The 27,500-nt window shown below is 48.9% G+C and overlaps 1 protein-coding gene across 6 annotated transcripts in view; it reads right to left on the reverse strand.

Moving 5' to 3' along the window:
* Positions 1-27,500, reverse strand: part of ltbp1 (latent transforming growth factor beta binding protein 1) — a 116,377-nt gene that overhangs the window by 47,923 nt on the left and 40,954 nt on the right. For all 6 annotated transcript variants that reach the window (XM_031578782.2, XM_031578779.2, XM_031578780.2 and 3 more), the window contains exons 5-10: positions 24,128-24,298; positions 14,484-14,684; positions 13,061-13,359; positions 11,439-11,541; positions 5,865-5,939; positions 774-899 (exon numbers count right to left, since the gene is read on the reverse strand). In XM_031578782.2, coding sequence (XP_031434642.1) covers positions 774-899; positions 5,865-5,939; positions 11,439-11,541; positions 13,061-13,359; positions 14,484-14,684; positions 24,128-24,298 — 975 coding nt within the window. The remainder of the gene's footprint in view (positions 1-773; positions 900-5,864; positions 5,940-11,438; positions 11,542-13,060; positions 13,360-14,483; positions 14,685-24,127; positions 24,299-27,500) is intronic.

Here is a 27,500-nt window from a genome sequence, read left to right on the forward strand (position 1 = left end):
AAAGAAAGAGCGAGAGAGCAAGTGAGAGTTGTCAGAACTTAGAACCATGTTCTACTGAGAACTACATGTTCTGGTGAAGTCACCTGAGGAACGGGGGGGGGGGGGCATCCTACAAACTCCCCTCTTCATAGCACAGAATCCTCAGAGAACCTGGCTTTCCTATCGACCTACTCCCACTTTCACATTCTCTTTCTCTCCCTCTCGCTCTCTCCTTTTCGTTCTCTCGCTCCGGTCTCTCTCGCTCTCTCTCTTCCGTGTGTGTCTGTGGGCAGGTAACCGCTGACAGCCCTCCTGACATGACCTACAGTACACTACATCATCTTGCTTGTTTTTACATTTTCCATGTTGAGGCGAATTCCTTGGATTCTTTGAACTTAAAGTTCAACGTTTCATGTGCAAACATGAAATACACAGTTGGTTATTCCTTCACTGAAAGTTCCTGAAATTAGACCTGAAGTTTGGCACACATACACACACACACACACACACACACTCTTCCACTGGAATGCTTTCCATTGCGAAACCCTTTTGCCATTAGCCTTTTTCCCCCATCAATGACGTCCCCCTTTCCTATTCATGAGAGCGCCAAACTCTTGTCCTCCATGCAGGTGCACAGTCACCGCTAGCGGCACTTTGACATGCAGCATTCAGGCCGGGGGGGGGGGGGGGGGGACGGGGACGACCGATGAGCAGCGACCGGGTTGGAGAAAGAGAGAGAGAGAGGAGTCACTGAGGTCACAGCATGGGCAGGTCAGATGCCGGAGGTCACTTACGGATGCAGCCGGTCAGTGAGGCGTCGGGCTTGAACCCGGCGCGGCAGATGCACCGGAAGCTGCCCTGCGTGTTCATGCAGTCGCCGTTGGGACAGAACCCTGGGACGTGCTGGCACTCGTCGATATCTGCAAGACAAACAGCACAGTCACATGAGGGGAGGGCCTCACTATTGGGAGGACAGTACCCAGAACACCACACATTTCCATTGGTTTTATTATATGGCTATGCACAGTATTCACAGTGTTTCTCTACTGTTATTCAGCAAAAACTCACACACACATACATTCTCACAAACACACAGGTGCAATCTCACACATGCATTCTCTCTCTCTTTCTTTCTCCCTCACACACACACAAAAAAACCCACAAAATCACACAATCACACACACACACACACACACACGCACACACACACACACACACACACACACACACACACACACACACACACACACACACACACACGCAAACTACTGAAGGCCACTGGGCAGCTCCACAAAAGAGCAGTGGGAGATTAAAGGTCCTGTGGGCACAAGTTGCTCATCAAGCCTTAAGGCTACTGCTGGCCTTAAACTTGAAACAGTAGCTGTTTTCCATCCACGGGCCTCACCACATTAGTCCTGGGAAAAGGATCGTAACAGCTATGATTCACACTGTTTTTAGTTTTTTCACTCAGAGTCTGTCTCTGCTGCACCCATATGCCAAGCTCTCGTGGCCATTCTCCTCAGCTTAACCCGCTCCGGGTCAGCTGTCTCTGAGTGTGTCTCTGCTCGTCACGCGGAGATTGAAACCCAAATGAAAAGCGAGTAGCCACACTTGAGAGCACCTCCGGGAGTACGGTAGCGGCGCTTCAACATAAATAAAATAAAAGACAAAATGTCCAGTTCATCACTCCTGTTTCAAGCCCAAGCAGATACAACACTCCTGCTCGTTGTTCTCCATCTGAGCAGAGAGAACGAACATCGGGACAGATCATCTCGGCGGACATGGCGGTGATCGGCTGTTCGCCCCGGACACGGCACAGCGACGCTGTAAGACATGGCCCAGCACCGCCGCCTCTACTCAGACCCCATGAATATTTGAACAGGCCTTTCATGTCTAGGCTCTATGAGGATGGAGTGAAGAGAAGTACTCCCAAGGAAGAGAGGAAGGAGAAGAATAGGAATGCGAAAGAAATACACCCCCAAGACTAAACCCCCCTAACACTCCAAAAAGTGAATGTTTACAGTAGAATTCCTTCAAACAAAAGCAGACACCAGGAACGTCCCTAAATGCCAATTACTGTATTAAAAGAGCGAAGAGAAAGAAGACAAAAACACAAGAGAGAAAAACACAAGCGCAGCCAAAAGGATAAACATGTTTCTACTGGCATGTCAACACCTGCTGCCTGACAACTAGAGGCCACTCCCACTGAGCGTGCCCGCAAAAGCTGTCAATCAAGCGTGATGACAGAGTAATTAGCCAGAAGGCTTGTGTATGGGGAAAGGCATGCCTGAGGGCAGCAGGGGCGTGGGTGATGGTAATGCTGTCATGCACAGTACAGGCTCCACTGACACTAGTGATGGGGTAGTGTGCCTGATGACAGGGGGGAGACGGAGAGGGAGAGAGAAAAACAGGAAAAGAGGGAGGGAGAGAGAGAGCGAGAGAGAGAGAGAGAGAGAGTGTGTCGGTGTAGTGCTGGAACATCAGTCATCAGACATAAAAGTCCATCTTCGAAAAGTAGCAACACATGTTGCACTTTCTGTTTCTGTTTGACTTTGATTTCGGTGTTTGTGTACGTGTGTGTGTGTGTGTGTGTGTGTGTGTGTGTGTGTGTGTGTTTGTGTGTGTGTCTCTGTGTGTGTGTGTGTGTGTGTGTGTGTGTGTGTGTGTGTGTGTAGGGAGTTCTCCAGCTCTGTGGTTATGGACTGGCTCAGGCGTACATGAGCACATGTCTCCCACCGGCCCCTCAGCCCAAACGTGTGGTGTGCTGGACACACAGCCATCTACGGTCCCTGCCTCAGCCCTCAACCCAGGGCTTCCCCCAGTCTCCACGGCCTCCATTCTTTCACAAGAAGAGTGAAACAGACCCTTCACTCTTCATCTCCTTCCTGTCTCCATTAACTCCGTCATCTTCTTCTCCTTCTTCTTCTTACAGCCGGACACACTCACGCCACCCAACGATTAGTAAACACACACACACATACACACACACACACACACACACACACACACACACACACACACACACACACCTGGCTCTGAGGGCAGCAAAGTGGAAATGAAACCCGAATCGCACCATAAAAAAAGTGAGGAGTAATAAGTGGAGCAGGATGTGGTGGATTAGCCGGAGTCCCAGTTCCTCTGCAGGGGAAGCCAAGTCTGGGCTCCCCAGTCTGGCAGGCCTCCGAGCAGGCAGCAGGCAGCACTCCACTCCCTGTCAGTCTCTGGTTCTTTTTAGCAGTGGTTTTGGCATTTGGGGCAAAGCGGCACTAAAGCCACCAATATAGTTTAATGCTATTAACAGAACCGTGACACGAATGCAACACAAATGGTGAAAGTTTACACAACAGGAGATTGTGGCTAGTCGAAGAGAGGCCAACATCTCAAGTCTGCATCAAAAGAGCACATTGCCCATATAAAGTGCTACATGGAATTATCCACAGTCCAAAACTGTGCACACCTTTGAGACTGCCATCTGCATTGTGCTTGTGCAATTTACATGAAACATGTCGTGGGCAAAGGCTACATCACGTAGCCTCCTTCTTCAAAAACAGCCAGTAGTTGCTGCCTAGAGCATTAACGCAACTGGATCCATGTACAGAACAGGGAAGATGGAGAGCGCTTCCAAGATGTCTAGACCATGTAATCAAGCCTTGTGAGTATTAAAAATCAGCAGATGTCAATCATGTTGAGCAGATGCTTGTATTCATGGGTACTCACACACAAATACCGGATCAAATCCCTCATCCATTTTAACTCATGCCTTACCATAAGGATAGAGCTTTGGTTTTGATATGGTGCTTCTCTAACTCTATGTGTGTGTGTGTGTGTGTGTGTGTGTGTGTGTGTGTGTGTGTGTGTGTGTGTGTGTGTGTGTGTGTGTCAGAGATGAGATAAGTGGAGGTAATACAAGATTTCGTGAGGATGCAGTTTCCCAGTTCCAACCCAAGCCCTGACAGTATCGCTTTCTGTCTCCGTCTCGCACCTAGCGCCTCCATGTCCCTGCACTACTGCTCTCTGTGTCTCTCTCAACACCTTTCACTTCACAAACCTACCCCTCAGGATATGTCTGTCTCTTTGTCTCTATTTCTCTCTCATGTCGGGACATCTCTCCATCCCTGTCTCTCCCTCTCTCTCTTTCTCTCCATCTATTTCTTTTGTGTATCTCTCAGAACCTCTCACTCCCTCTCTATCTATTTCTTTTGTGTATCTCTCAGAACCTCTCACTCCCTCTCTTTCTCTGTATTATTTTTGTCTTTGTCAATCTTATTTTCTCCTGTATCCCTCGGCAGACTTTCTCTCTCTCTCTCTCTCTCTCTCTCTCTCTCTCTCTCAGTGCCCACTCTCCCTCTCCCTTTCTCTTATCTGAGTGAGTGGGCTGTGGCTTGGGCAGTCACTGGGGCAGATCGGCCGTGATCTACGGCTCGTCCCCCCACCCTGAGGGAGTGCTGCAGGCTGCCAGGCCTGATGTATTGGGGCCATCGCTCGCTATCATACCCAAATTCAATAAAGATTAGGGGGATCTATCAAACATTGGCACCTGCCTCTGTCTCTCTCCCTCTCTCTCTCTCTCTCTCTCTCTCCGTCTCTCTCTCTCTCTGTCTCTCTCTCTGTCCTGCCTGTTAGCTGTGCTTGAAGTCCAGCTAACGCGGGATTGATCACCAACAGGAGAGGTGTGAAGAGGGGAAAGAGAAAAGGGAGAGAGAGATAGAGGGAGAGAGGGAACAAGGGAGTAAAGGGAGGGGGGCGGGAGGAGAGGCTTTGTCCCTTGATGGATGTGGGGTAATTCTATGGAGACAACAAGAGGTGGCTGGCATGTAGCAGAGACAGAGAGAGATGAATGACAGAGAGAAGGAGAGAGCGAGAAAGAGTGTGAGTGAAAGAGAGGGAGAGAGATATGAAGGATTGACTGGGGGATTTAGCTGAGGAGTGAAGTTTTGCAAGAGAGGGGAGAGTTACCAGCAGAGGGAGCCCTGTACAGAAAGGGAATGAGAGAAATTGAGAAAGAGGGGAAGAAAGAGGGACTAGGAGAGAGCAATTCTGTAGGCCTCATTTCCCCCCCTGGACCTCGCCGCCATGCTGGGTCAACGACACTGCACCTCTCTCACTCTCACCCTCACTCTCACTCTCACTCTCACTCTCTCTTTCTGTGTGTTTCTCCATCTCTGGGTCAACGACACTGCACCTCTCTCACTCTCACCCTCACCCTCACTCTCACTCTCACTCTCACTCTCACCCTCACTCTCACTCTCTCTTTCTGTGTGTTTCTCCATCTCTGGGTCAACGACACTGCACCTCTCTCACTCTCACCCTCACCCTCACTCTCACTCTCACCCTCACCTCACTCTCACTCTCTCTTTCTGTGTGTTTCTCCATCTCTGGGTCAACGACACTGCACCTCTCTCACTCTCACCCTCACCCTCACTCTCTTTCTGTGTGTTTCTCCATCTCTCTTCCTCTCTGTGACCCCCCTTTCTCGACCTCCCCCAAAATGTTTCATTACCAGATTGCATGCATGTGCTGTGTGTGTGTGTGTGTGTGTTTATGTGTGTGTGTGTGTGGGGGGGGGGGGGGGGGGCATGGTGCTTTTTGGGAGTATAAGAGTTTATGTGGAAGCATGTGCATGTGTGAGTGCATATGTACAGGTGGGTGTGTATGTCAAGAATGTGTGTGTGTTTGTGTTTGTGTGTGTGTGTGTGTGTGTGTGTGTGTGTGTGTGTGTTGTGTTTGTGTGTTGTGTGTGTGTGTGTGTGTGTGTGTGTGTGTGTGTGTGTGTGCGCGTGTGTGTGTGTGTGAGAGTGTGTGTGTGTGTGTGTGTGTGTGTGTGTGTCTGAAACAAAAAAATGCCATCACAGACATGTTTAACACGTCCAAGTTGTAACTCGTACCTTGGCAGGAGTTGTTGACTTTCTTGTATCCCTGGGGGCATTCTGTGAGGTACCTCGTATCTGTCAGAGGAATGGCTGGAAGAAAACGACAGGGGAAAGAAATGACAGAGGACAAAGAATAAACGTACATAAAAACATTACCTCAGAGGTCATGTGTGGTCATATACCAATCAGACCATTCAAAGTCCCAGTCATGTTCTAGGTTCAGCCTACCACAGATACCATCTAATGTGATCTTTATCTCAATACATATTCAATACATATTCAATACATATATGGTTAATAGGATAAAGCCTGGTGTGATCCACTTTCTTTTCTGATGGGCTGTCGTAGTGCTCACTAGTTAAGCTTTATGTCAGCGCTACGCTGGGTTTTCATCCACGCCCTGGATGGGCTGCTGGTCTTAGTAGACAGTGAAAGAACAATCCTGCAGCACCAGCAACTATCTGATGACTGCAACATTGGGTCAATATACTGACCATACTGATTCTTTACACTGCAGTGCAGAGACAAACACACACACACACACACAGAGAGAGAGAGAGAGAGAGAGAGAGAGAGAGAGAGAGAGAGAAAGAGTGACATTTCCTCTGACTCAGCTGGAGTGGTATTTCTAATTTAAATTATCATTCTATTAAGCTGGAATATTTGATATTGTGTAACCAAGTATCCTGAATCACCCACTTTATTGGACTCACTTGTTTATTGATTTCTCAGGAGAGTGTGCCAAAGGGCTATCAGTACATCAGCACACATTCTCTCTCACTATCTCACAGGCACATACTGTACATACATACACACACACATTTACACACGTATACATACACACGCACATATACATACACACACACACACATGTACACACATATACATACACACACACACACATACACACATACACACACGCACACAAGGCTCCAGCTGACCCTTCATACAGCAGAAACTTCAAGGACACAGTAAACCCCTCCTCCTTACACACACACACACACACACACACACACACATGCACACGACTGGCGTCCAGACGTCACCCATCCACAGTATTTCATTCCAGAGCGACACCTTTAATTGCTCTCAGTGTAAACTAAAGGAGCTCAGCAGACATCTGGTCATGAAAATTCTGGTTGGATTCCAACAAGCAGAGGAGAGAAAGAAGCAGTGAAGAGATAGAGAAAGAGAGCAGAAAGAGAGAGAGATGGAGAGAAGGTAGTGAGAGAGAAAGAGATAGAGACAGACACCAGAAGAGAGATAGGGAGGAAGAGTGAAATTTAACGAGCAAGAACAGGGCAAAAAACGGCATGAGAATCAGAAAATGAGCAGATCACTCTCAGTAGGTAGAGAGAGTGATGGTGGACAGAGAGAGAGAGAAACACATCCAGAAAGAGAGAGAAACACATCCAGAAAGAGAGAGAGAGACACACCTCCAGAAAGAGAGCTTAATGAAGAAAAGAACCTGAGTCGGTGAGATCTAGAGAGCTTTAGAGCTAAACTAGGTGCAGTCTGGAGCCATTTCCAACCCCAGCCACCTCAGAGCCCACACCGCCCCAGCGTGTGTGTGCTGCAGTGAGGCAACCAGCGCGGGGAGCGACGGAGCCGGCACCAGCACCCAAAGCCCCTCTAGGCTCCTGTAGCAGCTTGGCACCCAAATACCTGAAAGCAGATTGGACCACTGTAGCTTACTCAAGCCCAGGGAAGGGGAAGGTTTGTGTGTTTGTGTGTGCGTGTGTGTGTGTGTGTGTAGGGAGAGGGGGAGTGAACAAGGCCATGTTTGTTTGTGGGTAAGCCAATTTATTTACCAGTTGCGACTGTCTCCACAACAACAATGAGGCGTTCTCAACACACCGTGCACCGACTCACAAGGTCCAGTCTCACGCCCCGTCTGGGCCCCAGCCAAACACTGAGCCTTTGTAGAACCCCGGAGTCATAACGAGGGAGGGGTGGAGGTATGTGTGTGTGTGTGTGTGTGTGTGTGTGTGTGTGTGTGTGTGTGTGTGTGTGTGTGTGTGTGTGTTGAGAAGGTAAGGGGACATTTTGTGGATGGGGGAATAAGTATCAACTATATGATATTGCAGTGTTGAAAGGTATTTATATATTTTATATACATTTTATATATTACTTTACTGAATATATTTTAATGAGGTTGTTCCTTTTTCTCTGCCTGTAAATGGACCTGAAGCCATCGAGCAGTTGTAAATGCGTCTGGAAAAGTCACTGGAATTTTCGAGTGGTAAGTCATGAAAACAATAAAAGGGGACACCAGCAGGACACTGTAAATGTATCCCTCCAGAGGTTGTTCAAAAATTCCCCCTTAAACGTGGTCACATCACGTCATGTGAAGGAATTTCATTATAAGGAGCAGGCCGGCCCCTTCTCCTGCTCTTTTCCAGAAGAATCCACATGCCGATTCGGCATGAGACGCCAAACCTCACACTCTGTGTGGCCCCCCACCGCAGTGCATTGTTGAAATACCCTCCACACTGCCACCCCCCTCTACGAACCTACGGGGTGGGGTAGGGTACATTTCTCTGTACAATTTTGGTCCCATGTTTTCATGCAGTTCCATGTTTCATGTGGTTTTGGAGTAAGTCGTAAGTGCAGGGAGTTAGGAGTGTTGTGCAAGGGTAGAGGGGGATTGGCTAAACATTATTACCCCACATTATCCACATGTGTGGGTCAGTTAGGTCTCACACACATATCCTGTGGTTTAGTATGGGATGGGGTTTGGATGTGTGTGTGTGTGTGTATGTGTATGTGTATGTGTATGTGTATGTGTATGTGTATGTGTATGTGTATGTGTGTATGTGTATGTGTATGTGTATGTGTATGTGTGTGTGTGTGTGTGTGTGTGTGTGTGTGTGTGTGTGTGTGTGTGTGTGTGTGTGTGTGTGTGTGTGTGTGTGTGTGTGTAAGGGGGGAGGGGGGGGGGGAAGAAGCACTCCACCGCAGCTTCAGCAGAGGAACTTTCTTGAGCCACATCTCACGGGACGAGTCTAAAATGGCCGTTGGGCTCTGGTGTCGCTGCTCTGCCGGTCCCTATCTCCACCGGGTAACAGCCAGTATAAATAGCCCAGGAAGAGAAAGACAGGCCGAGGGGGGTAGAGAGCGCGGCCAGCCGTGGAGACATTCAGGCATTCACTGCTTCTTTTTGCAGACTGTTAACAGATCTCCTTTGAAAATACACACACACACACACACACACACACACACACACACAAACTCACACAGACAAAAACAAGGGCATAGTCTTCACCCAGAGAAAAAAAACAGACAGCCCTTCTCCCAACACACACGGACACACTCCTAGACACACAAGACGCAAACAGACACCCCGTGCAACAAGTGCATAGTCAGACAGACCAGCACACACACACACACACACACCGGGCCTAAAAGTCTTTCTTGTTATCTGGAGCCTCTGCTCGACACAAGGCTCGTCTCCTCCAATTACTTCATTAACTCACTTTCTTCCAACTCTGTCTCACGGCCCCTCTCAGGCAAGCTCAAGAGCTACTTAGGTTAGCACACAAAAGCCGCTGTGTGGCCAGGAAGTGAGTGGGGCTGGTGAAGTGGGTGCTCTGCTAATAAGCAAGGTCACAGAAGACATCCCGGTGGCACTCTGGATTTGTCTTTGATGAACACACAGTAGGTTTAGAGCGACAGCAGCCAAACTGAGGAGCTACGCTTCACAAACCGCATGGCTGGAACGTTAGGCTAAGCTAAGGTTTTAAAGATGTTATAAAAATCCCCTGCTACTCTTCTGGAGAGTTTGCTCAATGTCGTGTTTTGTCCGTCGACCATTAGGAAACTATGTTGTGTCGACTGCGCTGTATTCACCTGCGGTGGGTGTCGATGCGGGGCTGGAGAATAAGGCCTGGTAATTACGGTGTAATGAGCGCACAATGATAAACAAATTAAACTGGAGGTGCTGAACATACTCTGCCCATTGGGCTTCCAACAACAGGGCCAATATGTGCAGCGAGGGTGCAAAGGAGTCTGGGATTTCCCCCCGAAACAGCTCCAAAAATGAAAGTGAGTGAGAGAGAGAGAGAGACAGAGAAAGATGGAGAGAGAGAGAGACAGTGAAAGATGGAGAGAGAGAGAGTGAGTGAGTGAGTGAGAAAGGATTGACAACATGTGTCGGGTGTGCATGCATTAGGCATATCATTTCCATATAAGGGTGAGTAACATGGAAAGCCGGCGTAACAGATTCCTGGGAAAATCTGTGGGGAACCTGACGGCATAAGTGTTCAAAAAGGCAGCATTCTTGAGGAGAGTTCCGCTCCACTCTGTTCCGCTCTGTTCTCCTCAGTTCTGCGGGGGCCCGTGACTCAGTCGGCTGGCATAGAGCAGAGGCGGGGGAATGTCTCAGCGGAACCGAGTCATTTTCTGGAGGGGAATGTGGGGAGTCTGCGTGCCATGTGTGAGTCAGCATAATTCAGTGTGTGTGTGTGTGTGTGTGCGTGTGTGTGTGTGATTCAGTGTGTGTGTGTGTGTGTGTGTAACCAGATATTTTTACAGTTTCTTCATCTGCTCCCTCCACCCACTCATAATCATTCAGTTTCTCTCTCTCTCACACACACACACACACACACACACACACACGCAAAAACACACTCACTCCCTCACTCGCTCGCTCCGAACCCAGTGACTTTTCCTCTCCGGCAGTGAAGGCCATTTTCTCCGGCACTCTGTCTTGAGACATGCACACAGATGACACGCGCCGGTCACCCCGAGACAAATCAGCTAAACACTCGCCATAAACTCCCATTCCAGAGATGCATTAGGCACCTCTCACACACACACACACACACACACACACACACACCTTGCATTAGGCACCTCACACACACACACACACACACACACACACACACACCACACACACCTTGCATTAGGCACCTCACACACACACACACACACACACACACACACACACACACACCTTGCATTCCAGTGCGTGCACACACACACACACACACACACACACACACCTTGCATTAGGCACCTCACACACACACACACACACACACACACACACACACACACACCTTGCATTAGGCACCTCACACACACACACACACACACACACACACACCTTGCATTAGGCACCTCACACACACACACACACACACACACACACCTTGGAACAGCCCAGCCGGGGGAACAGAGCACTGACAGGCCTGTGCTACACACAGAGTCCTCAGTGAGCCTGATAAATGAGGGGGCAGGTTCCTGGTGTGTGTGTGTGTGCCCTAGAGTGTTTGAGTGTAAATGTGTGTGTGTGTGTGTTTGTGTGTGTGTGTGTGTGTGTGTGTGTGTGTGTGTGTGTTTGTTTGAGTGTATGTGGTGTGTATGTGCGTGCGTCTCCTGCAGTGTGTGAGATAAGAAGAGAGGATGAGCCCTCAGGAACACAGCGGAGGGTTGCCGGGGTGTGTGTGTGTGAGAAGTGTGTGAGGTTGCCGGGGTGTGTGTGTGTGTGTGTGTGAGAGAGAAGTTGCCGGTGTGTGTGTGTGTGTGTGAGGCTGCTGTGGTGTGTGAGGGGTTAAGAGGGTGAGATGACAGGAAGAGGCTTACACGGCTTCTTGGGACACTTCTGGCACTTGTGGAATCCCCAGGACGTGCCTCCTGTTCCACAGCAGTCCTCCTGCTTCACCAACCCCGGGAAGGCTTTTCCACACTGGAACACACGCGAGAAAGAAGTGAGAAAGGTGAGAGAGAGAGAGAGAGAGAGAGAGAGAGAGAAATTATGTGTGTATAATGCACACTTTAACAGGGGGGGGACAGAAGAAAGAACTGAATGGATTGAAAGAGAGATGTAGGAATAAAAAGATGGTGGGACAATAGAAGATTGAAGAGAGCGAAAAGAGGAACGCGTGGCAGGAGCGAGAGAGATTCAGATTTAGTAACAAGAGCTGGGGAATTAAGAAAGATGCAGTAAAAAGGAACACCAGTCACACAAAATAAACCACTGCATAATAACAAGCTACCCCTCACACAAACTCCACTCCACACATTTCTGTTCTGTCCGTCGGCACATCATGAGCTAACTACAGACCTGATCTGTTCCCATGATGGCAGTTCCATCACTGAAACCCAGGATTCCATCTCAGATAGACACCGTGATCTAGCACTGTGCCGACTACCGCTGACCCTTATCACCATCCTGTAAATCTCGCTGCAATGGGAATCAAATTGCAAGGCAATCTAAAGCCGATAACAGGAAACAGAGGCAGACGCAGTGGAAGTCTAAATGAATGCGACTACTATTTTTTTCCATCAGAAAGATAGTATCTTGACTCGTTTGACATAAACAAGTCAGCATGTGGTTCCTAGACAGGCTCCGTTTGTCGGGCCAACGCGTTGAAAGAGAGCAACGGCATCATCGGTTTGTCAGATTGGAGAGGAAAAAAAAAGGGAGAAGGGGGGAAAATCAATCTGACAAGACAGAAGCACAGGAGTCGCGCTGCCGTTTGGAGGAGATTCAATTTCAATTGGAGTTGGGGCGAGCGCTGATTGAAAAAGCAGTCTTTCCAAAGCCGCTCTTGCTCGCGCTCGCTCGGGTGCCAGGCGGTCCTCCAGCCTCTCGACTGTAAGCCGAGCTCCTCGCTGGACCTGGGGATGGAGTTCATCAGCGCTGCCCACCCCAATCAGAGGGCTGATGAGAGGGGAGAGACAGGAGGGGGATCTGCTACCGCTGAAAAACCCCTCAACCCCTCAGTCCTAACTCACGCAGAAGTGGGGAAGGCACACGTGTGTGTCGTCCCCCCCCCCCCCCCCCCCCACACACACACATGGTGCACACACACATACTTGATACGCACAGATACATACACAGACCAAGAGAGAGGCTAAAGAAAACCATTGAATAAAAATGATGGAATGATTACAGGAAGAGAGACAAAGGAGAGGAAGTGGGGAGAGTTGTGATACTGCTTCATTAAAGAAGCTGTGGCTAGAACAATGCAAACACAGCACAGATACACACAATGACACAATGCTTGCATAACCTGCTCATACACACTCAGACACACACACACACACACACACACACACACACTAGTTTGGAAAACATGGCAAGTACAAAAAATGGATGCACTCAAAAACCCTTACACCCTAACATCTCCCAACTCACACTCTTTCTCTCTCTCTCACACACTCACACTCACTCTCTCACTCTCTCACTCTCTCACTCTCACCTGGGCCCCTGTAGTTTCCTGGAAGCAGCGGCCCAGCTGGCTCTTGGAGGTGACGGGATGCTGGTAGTGGATGTAGGTCTGCTGGTTGGGGTAGATGATGGTGTGGCCCTGCTGTTGGATCTTGCTGTGGCTGCTGTGGCTGGTGCTGCTCTCCGAGTGCTGGTAGGTGTGGTGGGTGGACGACTGGGAGCCCTTCACCTTCTGGCCACTGGTGTCCATCTGGGAGACCTGGTGGATCTGGACGGAGGCCTCCGGCGGGTGCTTCACGTGGATGTTCACGAAGTTGGGGGGGAACGGTACTGTAGTGAGCAGCAAGGGGGAGCAGGGTGGTTGGTAAAGAAGGACAGCATCACAGAGGAGCTTTTTTAAAAGAAATGAGATATCTATGCATCGGTATATGAAGAAACATAATTTTCTTTCATTTCTTACAATTTTATATTTTCTATGCATTTTTTTCATATAGCCTAAATGTGTTGACTTCTGTGTCACTGAGAGAACGAGTAGTAAGGAGGAGGGGAAGTGGAAAGAGGGGATTTTCAAACAAAGACTTTTATTTTGAACTTGGATATGTTGTCTTCAGGCCATACATGATAAGGCATTTCCTGTCAGGGATCAACAAACTATGTTCTATCAATCCAATCCACTGCTATCCTAAAGCTAACTACATAATGGCTAATGATAACTCGCAAATGTGGAGCAGTTCTGAAGCAGGATGTGAAAGTCCATGTCATGTCTTCGCTCCAGCAATGCAGTGGTCCAGTTGATGCCATTCGTTAGTTCTACTTTGGTTGTGCTAATTAGTAAATCCTTGAAGTTTACACAAAACACTTCCACTACAAGTACTTCCACTTTTTCATCATCATAACTTCAATAGGAGCTTAATCCAGCTTGTATGATCTCAGGGGGAACTTAAGCAAACCTGGCAACCAGGCGTAAAAATGTCTCTGTAGTATTTTTGTTGCCCTACGCTTTGAGGACTGGCGACGTGTAAGAAAAACACATTACAGGATTCTCTCCACGCTCCCCTGTTTGGCAAAGAGGGGGCGGCTGCGGATGGAAAAGCCAAAAAAGCGAGAAAGCAAGAAATGCTAACTGTTCTCTCCTGACCTTTCTCTGAATGGACCCGATTCAAGCCTCCACCCCCTCTCTCCAGCCTACACTTTCCATCGGGTTCCCACCAGTGAAAGAGCCACTTCATCCCAACAACCAGCATGACTGATCCCAACCAAGGTAAATATGCCGGCTATGAACTACACGTAGAGCACCAAAGAGAAATATGTACATGACCTGTGATGTTTGACCCTCTAAGTCACAGTCTGTGGCGTCATGTGTGAATGGCTGATTGTCATTCTTCTGGTGCACAGATTTTCAGTACTATCCCCTTTCCTTTGCTCGAGCAGTTGAGTCCATTGCTGGTGCTTACCCTGGTTTTGTCCATTGTTGTACGTGAGGGGGAGGGTGTGCGTGGAGTGGACTTGTCCTGCCTGGCCCCCAGATGGTTGTTGCCGATGGTTGCCAGTTTGGACGGGCATTTGGCAGAACTTGCCGGTGTAGTTGGGCGGGCACTGACATTTGTCCCGGGTACTGCATTTCCCACCATTCATGCAGGGTAGGTGGCAGACCACTGAAAAAACAAACACACACAGATACACACACACGCACGGACACACACACACACAGAGAAAAGAGAGACATTAAAATGTAACCAGCCTTCGAGGCATCCTCCACAAATTGTTATACTTTCTAATGCACTCTGACACATACTGTATGTGTCTTGCCTCTCGTGTAAAAAATTCAGTAGTCATATCGCTCATGTGTGTATGTGGACACACACATACACTCACACATACACATGCATATGTACAAACGGCGATATATTCACATACACACAACATATTTAGTTATTCCCAGGTTTCAGAGGTAAACTAATGTAACTCTGCCGGAAAAGATTAAATAGGCTGTGTTTACAGTGTGTTTTTGACGTCTCTGATGCTTCTGGAACTCTCTCTCTCTGAGGTCCCTCTGATCTCCACGAGAGAACGATCCTCTCGGGGAGGAAGGCAACAACAAACTCTGCTCTGCAGACATGGCTCCGAGGAGCACCGCCACAGACATCCACAAACCTTTCCCACCAGGTTGACACTACACACTGAATCCCCCATTCTTAGTTCCAACTCCCCTTCAGGCCTAGAGCACAGATATGGCAATCTCTCAGCTATCTAACCGATCAAAGTTCAATTCCTGAATTGCTTTACAGATGAAATGGACTGACGGGCTTTGGGTTTGTATAGGCACTGGTTAAATGAGAGGAAGTGATGTAGGGTCAGAGGTCAGAGGTCACAAGACCAGCTTCCACAGGCCCACGGGCCCACTGAGGGCTTTTGGGAGTGCTGGCGTGACTGCGTTGTTACTTTACCAACTGTGACTGGGACAAATAGGACAGTGAAGGACTGAGATCTGTGACTGCGCTGTTACCTTACCAACTGTGACTGGGACAAATAGGACAGTGAAGGACTGAGATCTGGGTCAGATGTGCAGGAAAACACTGAGGCATGGAGGTATGTGTGTCACTAACAGCAACCATGTGAGGCCTACTGTCCTTCTGCTCTTATGGTCTATTTTCTCTCTCTTCCTCTCTCTCTCTCTCACACACACACACACACACACACACACACTCACACACACTCATTTCATTTTCACTTTCTCTCTTCTTCCTCTCTTTCCTCCCTTCTTGCCCGGAAATTGTCAGTCACCCAAAGCTGAGTCATCCACAAAGGAATTCTCACCGTCTTCCCAAAACCATTCTCCACACACACACACACACACACACCGCACACACACACACACCCCACACACACCACAACACTCCCTTCACCTCTCCTCAGTAAAGTCCAGAGGCCATATTTCTGTTTGGAACTGGAGGTGAGACCAGACAGATACACAACACAAGTAGCTCTACAGCTCAGAGGAACACAATTACTGTGAGGAAAAAAGTATGAAAAGGATTTAATTGATTTTAAGTGCTCCGTAGAGAAAGGTAATCATCACATCGCCACACACACAAACATACACACACACGCACACGCATACACACACACAACCTGAATGTGTATGTCTGTGTGTGTGTGCATGTATTTTAGGTGTGTGTATGTGTGTGTATGTATGTGCATGTATGTGTATGAGTGTGTGTGTGTGTGTGCATGTGTATTTTAGGGGGTGTGTGTGGATGACTGTGATGGGTGCACGAGCATGCATGTGTGTTCTCATTTCAACTCCTGTATCACTGACACAGCAACATGCGTATTCATACACACACACACACACACACTCATCCATCCAGCATAACACAAGCTGGCATGGACGATATGGATGCCGCGTCTCCCCACTTGCGATGTCTCTGTGGGAATACCTGGCAGCCCGAGGGGGGTGTGCTCCGTGTCAGCTGCCTACACCCATCCTACTGGATCACCTCAAAAAAACCACAAGGCACTCGCTCAATTGAGCGAAAGAGAAGCAGTAATCACAGGACTCTGGCACACCAGAACATCATGTAGGGGAGCGTGTCTCACACACACACACACACACACACACACACACACACAACACACACACACACACACACACACACACACACACACACACACACACACACAAATGCACACAGTGCCAATACTGCCAGAAGGTATGAAAGATGTACTGAGAGAGTGGATTGTGTAGAACACACTATCTAGAAACATTTGTATTTAAGAACCTATATGGAAGAACCCTGAAGAACTTTAGAACCTTTTATGGTGCTTTACAGGACATTTATGGTTACTTGTGGTCAGTGAAGCTGAAGACCTTTCTCTTCCCTGAGAGTATATGACAATGAAAAGTCAACATGTTAGTGTGGACAGACATGTTTGAGATGGTTTAACCTCCCAAGATGTCCACTGTGGTCACCTCGTAGATATGAAGAGAGGAAACCAGGGCGGTGTGAACAACTGCATTTGGACACATACTGTACGCAAGGCCGTGCCCCTTCCCCCTCCCCTCCCTCTCTCCCTCCCTCTCTGCTGTGCATCGGCATGTTTATGTAGGATTTGTGGCGCTGGCTCTTAATAACAGCCCTAATAGATCTGCCCCTTCCACACCCTGTCATTATGGTAACAACACCAGTCCCCTGGAGACTACAGATCCCACGCTGCCCTGCTCCCCTGGTGCAACGGCAGCTTACTGTCAGCGTGTGAAGTCCCCTCCTTGAACCAGCCTAACCAAAGCTCCCTGCAAAGGCCGCGTGTGTAATTAGGATGCAGGTGCCAGGTCTCCAGCTTGCAATGGATTTTCTAAGGCTTTAAGCAAATGGCAAATATTTGGGACTAAACTCGAACTCTGACTAAATCTATCTGTTAGCCTGAATGGAAAAGCCTACGAGCCACACACTCAAGTGTAGCTTCTTTTACAGTGTATCATGTGGGTTCAAGCAAAACATATGTGTGTTTGTATTTTGAAAATAGAAGTTTAGTGATTGATGGAACATGATATAGTTGCCTGCTTACTCTTCTTTGACGGAGGTCATGTTTCTCCACAGCAGCTCTACCTCTAGTTCTTTTCCATGTCGTAGGCCTCACCCAAAGCCACAAGGTCTTAACACTGCCACCCCACCCCCACCACCGCTTCAGGAATGACATGAATGATGACAGAACGGATGGCCATGATGATGGTGTTGACACCCAAGCCAAACAAAATGGCCGCCCCCCCTCTCTCTCACCCAGCACAACGTGTGAACACATCCCACCCCACCGTTACCACGGGCAAACCACACTCGCCTGCTGTGGTTGCCCAGACAAGCTCATTGCGGCAGAGAGAATAAGATGCCATAGCCGGGAGTGGTGAGAGAGAGAAAGAGAGAGAAAGAGAGAGAAAGAGAGAGAGAGAGAGAGAGAGAGAGAGAGAGAGAGAGAGAGAGAGAGAGAGAGAGAGAGAGAGAGAGAGCGAGCAGGGCTTTCAATGGGAGATGCCACAATGAGCTCACTGCTGCTGAATTCTAAACCGCAGCACCTTTTGAATAAATGCTGCAAAAGACAGTTAATTAACGATCCGACTTGAAGTATGCACCTCCCTCTCTTTCGTAGAATTCTGCATAATTTCACATCGACGCGGTGATTTGTTAGGCGAACCTGGCTGCTGTGCCGCAGCGCGCAAATCAAGGTGAGGATTTAGGCGCTGGGATTCTGCCACAGGTGCCGTGTGTGGACTCCAGGCCCATTCCCGGTGGGATCTTTAAAAAGTAGCACAGATAAGCTCCGCGGTGGAATATTGAAGGTAGCACAGGGGCACTGTGTCAGAGCCACAGAGGCCGCTCCACACACTTTATGTGCTCCAGATGTGCTTCTGACTCCCATAAAGAGCTGGAATAGTATGACTGCATTGCCGAACCACCTCACACACACACGCACGCACACACACACACATGCACATACACATTCACACATGTGTATCTGGGGCACAGACAGGCTGGCAGATTCAGATAGACACATGTGCATGCGTGCGCATACACACACACACACACACACACACACACACACACACACACACACACACACACACACACACACTGCTGATTCAGGAGACAACCATTACTTACATTAGAAAAGGGAGATGGACAGAGAGGGAGGGAGGGAGATGGAGATGGAGAGAGAAAGAAAATGCCCCATTTAGTGTTTAGCTGGACTTTGCAAACCCCAGACAACTCCTCACCTAACGCTACTCCTTTCTCTCCCTCTCTGTCTCATTCTCTCTCTGTCTCATTCCCTCTCTCCACCACAGGACAGCCAAAGCACCAGCTCTACTCTCCAGGTTCCACTGTACACAGCTGCCAGGTGAAGAGATGAACAAAGAAGATAGAGGGGGCTGGTTGGAAAAGAGTAGGAGATGTGTGTGTGTGTGTGTTTATGTGTGTGTGTGTGTGTGTGTGTGTGTGTGTGTGTGTGTGTGTGTGTGTGTGTGTGGTGGGGGGTAGAGGGCCTGAAATGGGGGAGGGGGGCTCCTCTTCTTCAGACGGAGAAAAAGTCTGAGGGGAAAAAATGACAGCGGGACGCCTCTGAACTAATGAAATTTGACAAAGAGGAAATGACTGCTACCAGAGGAGCCGTCTCAGACTCCTGCGATCTGGAGCTCCTTATAAGGGCGGCCGAGCCACGCCACACCGCCAGCCACGCTGCACCGCGCCACCGTGCAGCTCGTAAACTCCCCGGCACACTCCGGCTGCAACCGCGTCCGCCACGGGACGGCAGACCCCCGTTTGGCTGCCATCGTTCTCATTTTTTCCCTACTCCTTCCTCTCCTCCTTTTCTTTGGAAATACCATCAAGAGTCGATCGCGCTGAGGACCCAATTGCATGTGTGTGTGTGTGTGTGTGCGTGCGTGGAGGTGGCTGAGGGAGGGAGAGCGATAGAGAAGGCCCATAAAAGCCGTCTCCAGGGTGTCAGTCAAAAGCTCTCCCTGTGACTTTTTTCCAGAGCACGTCCCATACAGCTTAACTCACCACTGCGTCCCCCGCTCTCAAACCAAACTCCCCTTTACCCAACCAAACACACACACAGACACACACACACACACAGACACACACACACAGACACACACACACACACACACACACCTCCCCCACCTCCCACATGGTTCTAATTACCAGCCTGACTGGGCAGCCACCTGATGGAACCCCGCAGCCAAGAAAAATCCTAAAAGCACCATTAGCATGTAATTCTCATTAATCAAGTTTCACACAGGCCTCCAGACAAGGCGCACACACACACACACACACACACACACACACAAACATACACACACAACTACACACACACACACAGGTACACACACGCACAAGAAGAATATGAAGACGAAGGAGCAACCTCCTAGCAGGCAGAGGAAAGGAGGAATCCTACCAATCTGCCCAAGTCCTTAAATAATGGGAGCAGGTTAGAGAGCGAGCAGCTGGGAGGATGTGGCCCCCAGGGTTCAGAGGCAGCACAGCTGAGAGCAGTTAGCGTCATCTCAGCCTCAACCTGCTTTTTTCTGCTCACTTTGTCACCTGCCACGCATTCAGTGGTGGATAAAGGGGCAAGACACAGAAGAGAAGAAGAAAGCCCTCCTTCTGTGTCCTCGGTGGTCCTGCTATAACATACACACAGCACGCAGAAACACAAACAGACACACACACACGCACACACACACACATATGCCATCCAAATCACCATCCAGGCTTGATTTTCTACCCCCTCACCCCCCCATACACACACACTAAAACATACAGGTAACACTCACAAAAAAACACCTCTATAAAATCCTAGCATCCATATAAATCCCATTCTCTCCATCCCAAACCCAGACCCAACAAAAGGGGGGAAAAAAAGGGAAATAAAGAAAGAAAGCAACGCGCTTGGCTAACTCCCCGCCAGGGATCACGGCGCTGTCTGGAGCTGGGCTCGTTCAGGAGGGAGCTGGCAGCCGGAGCCGTCCTTAATGAGGTGCCCTGGCGCGGGTCGGCCGGCGCTCCCGAGACGGAGGTGTTTTTGGACCGGCACCGTAAACACCTGGAGACGGAGGGGGGAGATCAGCCCCCCCCCCCCAAACGAGCCTCTGATATACAAGCAGTCACGGAATGATCGGGAGGGGCGGGTGGTGGGGGTGTTGGCAGAAAGAGGACTCCAATAGATACAGAGAGAGAGTTTTCCCTGGAGAGAGCGGCTGAGACGGCAGCCATCTTCCCCAGGCTCTGATCAGGGAGGTCAGCTGGGCTGGCTGAGGGTTTGGGTCAGGGTCAGGGTTAGTGCTCAGGAACCAGCTCCCAAGAGCCAAGGCAGGAGAGGGGGGAGGTGAAGGAGAGGGCAGGAGAGTAATCTGAGCTAGTGGGCCTGAGATCAAAAGGCAGTCAGTCAAAGGCACTCATACGAGGTAAACTGTCAGACAAGACACACACACACACACACACACACACACACACACACACACCGTCAAAGAAGAGCATGAGGACAGAAGAAAACTCAGACCAGCATACAAAAGAGGAAGAACTCTCCTAAACCAGTGCAGACAGTAGCGGAATGTCTGATTCAGGTCCCTTGATAAGAGAGCAATGAATCACATGCTTTCATACTGACTGAGCCATTAGAACAGAGCCGTGTTTGAACTGAGTTAACATTTACATTGAGTCAATTGACAGACACTCCTCTCATCTGAAATGACTTCAGCACAGCAGACTGTGACCATTCTTGCGTCTTGCTGCTAGAATACAGCCCGGTGCCCACACTGGCCCCATTCTTGAGTGGTGTTGCACAGACGCAGAGTCAGGCTTTGGGGGTGGGGAGGGGGGGAGGGCATAGGGGATGTCTGGGACACGACAGGGGCCGGCGTGGGGTGGGAGCAAAAGTGGGAACCCGCAACCACCGGCACTCCAGCCACCCGCGCCGACTCAGCACAATAGCAACCCCATAAGGAATCTGCTCACAGCCGAACCCAGACCGAGGCATGCGAATCACAAGGGGAGGAGGAGGCGGACAAGGGTGGAGGTTGGAGGGTGGAGGTGGGTGGGTGGGAGGGGGAGGAGAGGAGAGTGGTGAGTGGTTGGTGTTTTTTTTAAGGGTATTTCCACTCCCCCCCACTGAGCACCTTTTTTGGCTTTTACGGCCACAACATGGGATTATTCTTGGGTAATAATTCTTCGGTGGAAATGCTATGTGTGTTTTTTCCCGTTTTAATCGAAGGGAATTGTGGTAATTGCAACCTTCATTATCAACCCAACCCTGTTCCTCCTACTCGGAAAATGCTCCACACGCCGAGAGAGAGAGAGAGAGAGGAGAGAGAGAAAGAGAAAGAGAGAGAGAGAGGGAGAGAGAGGGTGAAAGAGAGAGAGACAGAAACAGAGAGAGAGAGAGAGGGCGAAAGAGAGAGAGACAGAAACAGAGAGAGAGAGAGGGAGAGAGAAAGAGAGAGAGAGAGAGAGAAACAGAGAGAGAGAGAGAGAGAGAGAGAGAGAGAGAGAGAAAGGGCGAAAGAGAGAGAGAGAGAGAGGATGAGGCATGGTGTGTGGAGGAGCTTTAGCACCTCAGCCCTTTTAAATGAGTCACCAATTACAGATAACTGTAGCCTTTTACCGAGAGAGTAATAATACTAATTGACCAACAACCCTGGAACAAGTATGAACAAATATCTCCTCCATTATCGCTTAGCAACTCAAGTATGAACACTCAAGTACTTCTTTCCTTCTCTGTTTTTTTTCTCTATGTCATCGCTGAAGAATGATAAACAACCTCGGAATTTATTTGGACTCTGTTTGCCGTCTGTTTGGAAACAGACTAGAGCAGAGCATAAATAAGAAACATTTCCAGTCATGCCGAGAAAATAAAATAAAAATCAAACAAAATAAAAAAAACTGCTCTCCCCTGCCGATCCCCTGGCCATTCTCAGACAGCCAGCGAACTCAGACTGCAGACTGACTACATGCCTCGACAGGTACATTTCACTGACTGCCTGCCAAACACCAGCGTGGTTCAGGGTGTTTTAAAGGGGCAGTAACTTCAGTGAGCCAAATCCCCGTACAACCCCCCCCCCCCCCCCCCCCCCCCCCCCCCCCCCAACCCCCAACCCCACTCTGAGTGCCCTTCGCTCTATGTCTCCGACGTCAAAGCAGTCGTGGCTTTTGATGGCTAGGGTGCTGTGATACACCCCTCAGGGCTCTCGCTGAATCAGCCATTGGCACACAGTAGAGGAGCCGCATGCTTGTTGTCCAGGTGGAGATTTGTGGGACTGGACTGTCTAACACGCAGTCAGGAAGACATAACTGGAAGGACTGAAAGGCTGACAGACACAGAGCACCAGTGGACCACCGATCACCAGGCTGACCAATCCTGTTCCACCACCAGTAGCCTGGGTTGTCCAGGCTGTCTGTCGATCGATTACTGAATGAGTTCTATCTGTATTAAGGTTTTAACAGCCCTGCGCACGGTCCTAAACACTACACACGTTTGCCCTGTACCCCACAAGGCTGAGCGCAATCAGTACATCTAAACATGTTCAGTACATCTAATCAATCACAGAGAGAAATCAGAGCCTGTCACACCTATCCCATATATCCCCTCACATATCTTGGATGATAGGATTGCTTAACTCTCCTCTGGCAGCTCATTCCTCAGCTGTGTAAAGTACCGCTTGCTCTGGGCTTTTCCCCCCCCCACTAATGTCTGTGTTGAGATCTGTTGGATGGTGCGGTGCTCTCCTTATAAGGACTGGGGCAGGTTAAGACACTGCAAACACAGCAAAGTGCTGGATCCTGCACACATTTTCACCGGGAAGAGCACGAGCGTCATCGGACCGTGTCTCACCCGTTTGCCAAGTCTGGGACTTGTTCTGACCATTTGATGGATACGGTTCAACCTCGAACGACCCAAACCTTCTAGCAAGCAGAGGAGACGCAAAGTACTTCATCCCAAAAATAAAACACAGACAAATCCATCAGTTACATAAACGAGTGTCCATGCGATTTGACATCGCTGTTCCTTGAAAACAGAGACTTCCTGTGCACACTCAAGATTCACATTCAAAGATTGACATTATAAGTTGATTATTCTCCATTTTGGCCATTCACATTCTATGAAGAGCCACACAAAGAATTGTCATTGATACATCAACATGCTTTTCTAATGTGGCTCACAAAAGACTCACACTCTCTACCAATAACAAGACAGCGTCATTCATTGAATTAGGACAAGACCTAAAAGAATGCCTTAAGAAAACCGCATAGTAGGAGATAGCATTATTAGGAGAGGTCAAAACAACAGGTTCCTGCGTCATATCATGTTCTATATTATCCAGGGGTGCATCAACTGGCACAAATCAACACAACAACATCTTAAACAATGAGTTATACAAAGATGCCATTCTCCCATGATGCCATTGGAAATGGCCCACAGCTGAGAGCTGAGGAGGTGTAGCATTGTATCACTAAGGTAAGAAAGAGTAGTTTAAGATCCACTCTGAAGTTTTCACTGGGATGGGGTGGTGGTGGAGGTTGAAGGTCACTGGAGGGCTACTCACCCACTCTGAAGTTTGGTGCGGTGAGGGTGTCTGTGGAGTAGCCGTTCTCGCTGATGATGGTGGTGGTGTTGCCCTTCTCACAGCTGTTCTGGCAGCGGCCGCCCATGCAGGTCACCTTGCAGATGGTGGGGGTGAAGACCACCTTTATCCTGCCCGTCTGGTTCCCGATGGCTGCCGCCGGCGCCCGGCAGAGGACCAGGACCAGGGAGGGGAGCAGAGAGAGGGAGAGGAAGAGGAGTCTGGTCAGCCTGGATGAATCCATTTCGAGAAACTAAAACTAAACTGAAAAAAAAAGTCCTTACTCCACTTTCCTCTGTTCGCGACAATCAAGTCTGAGATGTTTCGGTTTGGAAGAAGAAGAAGAAAAAAAACCGGAGGAACAGTGAAGGAGAAAAGAAAAACTATGTGTCGTTCCTCTCGCTCGCCTCTCTACACGTGCGCTCCTGTTTTGCCTCTCTTTCTGACTCCCTCTCTTTTCTTTTTCTTCTCTGTCTCCTTCTCTGTCTCTCCCTCTCTCTCTTACTCTCTTCCCCTAAATCTGGTGGCGTCTCTGAAACACGAGGAGGAAAAAACTGAGTGAGTGAGAAAGAGGAAGAGAGTATAAGAGAGAGGGAGTGAGTGAGAGAGAGAGGGAGAGAGTATGAGAGAGGGAGTGAGCGAGAGAGGGAGTGAGTATGAGTGAGAGAGAGAGAGAGAAAGAGAGGGAGAGAGTATGAGTGAGAGAGAGAGAGAGAGCTCAGCAAACAAAACTCTGGGACCCACTCCAATGCCTCATGCAGCAGTCAGGCTGTGAGAGAGTTAGGCTCTGGCAGATCACAATGCCATGCTTTATTACCACCCGGACAAAGATTGGGGCATGGCAGCCTGTCTGGCCAAGCTAATCCCCTCTTCCCCCCCCTTCGTCTCTCTCTCTCTCTCTCTCTCTCTTTCTTTCCCCCTCCTTCTTATCCTTTCATTTTTTTTCTCCTTCTTTCTTGCTCTCTACTTCCCGCTCTCTTACGTTCCTGTTTCTCTTTTCTGTCTCGCTCCCCCCCTCGCTTCCCCCCCCCTCCCTCCATACACACACACACGTGCCTTACAGGTAAGTTACAACAACATCCATATCACAGGAAGGGTAGAAACCAGTGGTGCACTAAATGAAGGAAGTCTCCCAGAATGGTGAAATCAGTTTGGAGAGGAGAGGAGAGACAGACGACGTCATTACTACCCACTTTTAAAAAAGTCTCAGCCCACTCTCTAACCTTTAGACATCCTTCCATACTTCTGACATCTCTCTCTCTCACACACACACACACACACACACACACACACACACACACACACAACCACTCAGACAAACAAACACACACTCTCACACACAGATAAACACACACAGCGAGAGTGAGCCTAGCCACTTTCCACAAACATCTGTCCCAGGTCTACCACATCCCATCCCTGTCTGCTCTCCAACTGCTCGCTTTTTCCCCCTCTAATGACGCAGGCTGCTGTAGACAGATCCCTCTCTTTCTCTCTCTCTCTATATTCCTCTCTCTCTCCCTCTTTCTTCCCCCACCTCTCTCTCTCTTTTTTTTTCTCTCTCCCTCTCTTTCCCTCTATCTTCCTCTCTCTACCTTCCTCTCTCTCTCTCGTCTCACCCAAGTGTCTGTCACTTCCTCTCCCTCGGTGTCTCCTCTCTCCCCCCTGTTCACCGTCCAACTTCTACTCAACTCTTTTCTCAATCTGTCCCATCTCTCTGTGTCCAGTCAGCAGTCTGGTCCTCTGGGTCTAGTCCTCTGGGTCTAGTCGTCTGTCTGTCTGTCTGTCTGTCTGTCTGTCTGTCTGTCTGACACACGACACAGGGACAGTCAGCAGATGGCGGTCAGTAGAGATAACCTGAGGCCTGTCTCACCTCCACACACACCCGACTGGCCTGTGGATGGGATCTTTTTATACCTGACCTTACATTTATATTAAAAGTCTTAGGAGGGTCTTATGACGGATGCCTGGAGGTCTATGAAGAAGGAGTTGTTTTTCGAATTAGTGGGCGCAAGTCCATATCTGGTTTTGAACATTATGTTATGTTAGGGGGGCCGTTGAAGACTTAAAAAAACAGGGGGAAAAAATTCAGAATAATTCTGGAACTGACTGTGAAGTCAATTTCACCACCTTAAAGCCTTGTCTATCCAAATGTATCATTCTTTGGGGTATTCATGATATCATACAAGATCATACAACCTCAATCTTTTCAGTCATTTCAGTGTAGCGTCTACCTGATCCCAAATACCGAACCACAGAGACAATATGCCTTCACAGGGTTGGCAATCTTACTGACACCAATATGTTTTAAAAACATTTCATCATACTGATATTGAGATGGACGGGAAGACATAAACACAATGATCTCACTTCATTATAGGCTTAGAGACTGGAAAGGCATACTGTACGTTTATTGGCTGACACCAAAAACACTAGGAAAATATCTCATCATATCATACTGTTATACGTTCTCCTCTCTCTCTCTCTCTCCTGCTAACACACACACACACACACAATGTTAACCCCAACAGAAAAATGCATCAACTGAAATCCCCAAACATGAGCACCCTTTATCTGTGAGTAAAGCTTTGTCTTTTCACCCAACTGTCACATCTCACAGGGTCTGTGCCTCCACCCCACTCCACTGTGACTTCAACCTAATCTAACGCTGGCTGTGCTTCACTGTAAACACCTTTTCTCTCTCTCTCTCTCTCTCTCTCTCTCTCTCTCTCTCTCTCTCTCTCTCTCTCTCTCTATCCCATGCCCGCCACTCTTCCTCTCCAAGCCCCCGACTCTGTTTTCTCCTCAGGCCATTGATGCACCTAGCGGTGGTTTAGGTGACATGAATGGGAATGATTGAGAAATGAGGAGAAGTAACTGGAGGAAAGCTCACTGTAACAAACACAGCAGAACTGAATAAACAAACAAGACTGTTGTTTGAGATACTTATATCTAAATCCTCCGTGGGATGGATTATCATGATATTTTCTTTAATGGTCACTCTACCATCATCGAATCATTTCTGTTCAGTCCTCCCCAGACACCTACCCATTCTGTCTATTGCTCCACAGCTCCTGAAGACCAGCCTACAGCAAGAGCAGATGACTCAACGATGGCTCTAGCTCTAGCATCTAACATGAATCTGGGAATCAGGTCCTGCTAGAACATCTGGGTCCATTCCACCTAATCTGGGTCTATTCCGGTCCCTTCTCGTATAAGGGACCCACAGCTTGGATTGCACAAATTCACCTGTACTCCCTTGTCTAAACTTACCGGAACATTCTTAAAGAACCAGGTTGATGTTAGGGCCTGGGGAGAGCCTGAGCTTAGCCGCTAGCAGCGCTGCCTACGGCTGAAT

Source organism: Clupea harengus, chromosome 13 (assembly GCF_900700415.2).
Source record: "Clupea harengus chromosome 13, Ch_v2.0.2, whole genome shotgun sequence".
NCBI classification, from domain to species: domain Eukaryota; kingdom Metazoa; phylum Chordata; class Actinopteri; order Clupeiformes; family Clupeidae; genus Clupea; species Clupea harengus.